This window comes from Zingiber officinale, chromosome 3B (genome assembly GCF_018446385.1).
Source record: "Zingiber officinale cultivar Zhangliang chromosome 3B, Zo_v1.1, whole genome shotgun sequence".
Classification (NCBI taxonomy): domain Eukaryota; kingdom Viridiplantae; phylum Streptophyta; class Magnoliopsida; order Zingiberales; family Zingiberaceae; genus Zingiber; species Zingiber officinale.
Window position 1 is genome coordinate 49299869 of NC_055991.1, and position 2893 is coordinate 49302761.

The 2893-nt window shown below is 44.2% G+C and overlaps 1 protein-coding gene across 1 annotated transcript; it reads left to right on the plus strand.

Annotated features, from left to right (window-relative positions):
- Nucleotides 1–297: 297 nt before the first annotated feature.
- On the plus strand, nt 298–2616 carry LOC122054871 (F-box/FBD/LRR-repeat protein At3g26920-like). Its single transcript, XM_042616296.1, has 3 exons — nt 298–1354; nt 1425–1614; nt 2321–2616. The coding sequence occupies exons 1-3, from the start codon at nt 359–361 to the stop codon at nt 2614–2616; spliced, it is 1482 nt and encodes a 493-aa protein (XP_042472230.1). The 5' UTR covers nt 298–358.
- The last annotated feature ends 277 nt before the right edge of the window (nt 2617–2893 follow it).

The following is a 2893-nucleotide window of genomic DNA, read 5'->3' on the forward strand; positions in this document are numbered from 1 at the left end:
ATTATCAATTATATTAATTTTTAATTCGTATTTAATTAAGTTTATAATTGCTATAAAAAAAAGCAAATAACAATTTGGTTTTTTCCTATATTTGCTAATTGATATTATAACAGATGTAAAAAAGTAAATAAATAAAATAATGATCTCAATTTTAGAAATTACTATTTTAGAAATTTTTCATACTGTTTGAAATTACTAATTGATATATTTGCTAATTTTTCCTATATATGTTTTTCTATATTATTATTTAACGTTTAATTATGAGAATTATATAGCCTATCCTCGTGATTTCCTCGACAAATAAATAGTAAAGGGGCGGCGGCGATACTTCGATCCCAACGCGTTTGCTCGCCTCTTGATGGCGGACCCCGACAACACCCCGTGTGAGCCGCCTATGGTCCGTCGCCGTCGCCGTCGCCGTCGCCGTCGCCGTCGCCGCCGCAGCTCAATTGGACGCCGCCGTAATGATGTGCAGCAGCAGGATGGCTCAGCGGAGGACCGCCTCACTTCCCTCCCCGAAGGCCTCCTCTTCTGCGTCCTCTCCTTCCTCCCCATCAAGCAGTGCGTCGCCCTCTCGGCCCTCTGTTCCGACTTCCGCCGCCGCCTCCCTTCCCTCATACCCCGACTCGACACCTTCAGCCTTTACGTCGTCGGCGATGTCATCCCCCAAGAGCACACCTTCCCCCGCGCCCTGATCCGCCAATGCCACATCCGCTTCTCCGACGTCACATATTTATCCAAACGCCCCGAGCGGCTGCTCGTCAAGGATCTCGTCGAGTCGGGCGTCCAAGATCTCACCCTCGAATGCTCCAACGAGCATTGGATTAATACCAGCTTCAGGAGAAATTGCAGGTTCTTGGGCATCAGGTCGCTGAGGAGTCTCTCCTTGCACAGAATCACGGTCCGCCACCGTCCGCCAATTGCCTGCACCCTTCTCACCTTCCTCAAAATGGAATATTGCAGCCTTCTCGACCATGATTTCCTGTTCACCTTGCTCGCCTCCTGCCCTTTCCTCGAGACTCTGCATTTCTTGAGTTGCCACAACTTAAACATGAGCAAACTAAGCATCCACTCCGCCTCCATCAAGCATCTAGTCGTATTATACAAGACTCTAATCTTCCCCGCCATCGACATCCACTGCCCAAAGCTTGAGTCGCTCACCGTCAACACCACTGCGCTGCGCATTGAAGCGCCCAAGGTCCGGAACGCGTCATTACTGCTTAGCCTCAATCCACATGCAGATCCTTCAAATGCATTGATGGAGTTTCTCGGAACTCCTCCTTTTCGAACAGCTGTTTTTCAAATGACGGCCGTTTGTCTCATGCTGAAGCTGAATTCTAGCACAATCCCAAACGTGAGAGAAGATCGATGAAGCTGACATTCATATTTTATTCATACTCTAACATAATTCGCTTTGTTGACAGATATTAGCAGCAGAAAAAGAACTTGATAGATTTATTTATCCGGAAATCAAAGGGTACGCCGTGATCTTCAACTTTGACTTCAATCTGAAAGATCAATCATCATCAATGATATTAACCCAGCTGCTCCAGGCGTACAATGATTATAATTCTGTGTTTGATATACAGAGCACCAATGAAACTGTTGTTTCCGGTAAATTCCGGAGTATGCAAATTGATCGTCGAGGCTAGTGTTCGACACTATCTCCGTAAACGATATTGCTCCGCTACGGTGCTTAACGGATTGTTGCAATTCGTTCCCAAGATACAACGATGACAATCGTCTCGGAATCGTAGCACTCCGACTTCCGAGACCAGCGAACCTTCTCGTAGACTTCTTGGACTCTTGAATGCACAAGATGAGTGAGTGAATACTTGAGGAAGAGAAGATTAAGTTGAGTGATTTGATTCCAATCTGGAGGTTCTATTTATACAGAAGGAAGAGGCTTTAGGGAGGGGTGTGACCTTTGGGTGGATTAATCTGGGCCGTCCGGACTGAAGAGTTATAACCCTTCACATAGCCCCTTTAATCTCATCCATCAGATCTAAGAGTTGTGACCCTCAGATCTATCAGCCATCGGATCTGGATCCATTGATCCGATGCTTCAGATCATGTCTCATCCCAAGCCGTCAGATCGTGACTCATTGTGATCCAACGCTCTAGATCGCTTCACAAGCGATCCACCATACTTCTTTGATCAACGTTGATCAACGGCTGCCATCCGTTCGCCCAACCAACTGTCCAGTCATGCTCCTCGCGACGATGCGAAGTGCAAAGTGCGTCTACAAAGCGCCCATTGCGCACGTGATATTAGCAGCAGAAAACGAACTTGATAGATTTATTTATCCGGAAATCAAAGAGTACGCCGTGATCTTCAACTTTGACTTCAATCTGAAAGATCAATCATCATCAATGATATTAACCCAGCTGCTCCAGGCGTACAATGATTACAATTCTGTGTTTGATATACAGAGCACCAATGAAACAACAAGGGTCGATCACTTGCTTCATGGCTCTACCGACGTAGAACTAATTAAATTACAAATGAGAATGCCCGAGAAGACGTTTGAAGGGTTTCTCTCGAATCCGGAGAAGATGGAGGAATTAAAGCAAGTGGTATTGCAAAAGCTGAGAAGTCGCACCAGCAGAGAGTAGTTCAATGATATATTAGCATCCAACGAGCCCTTAGTCGAAGTATCCTCCAGTATCACTAACTGCATTGAAATGAAATTTTAGTACAATCGATATGAATGTTTTTGCCCTTTGTTGGATTTGAGTCTCAGTTCATGCATTTGTATTAACTAGTTTATGATTTGCTAGCTTTTGATTACCTTTAATGATTATAAAATATGCTAATAAGATGAATGTTGAGGTAAAGGTAATGATATGAATGTATATTGATCTAGTAGTTATCAAAGTGAAGGTTTAATTT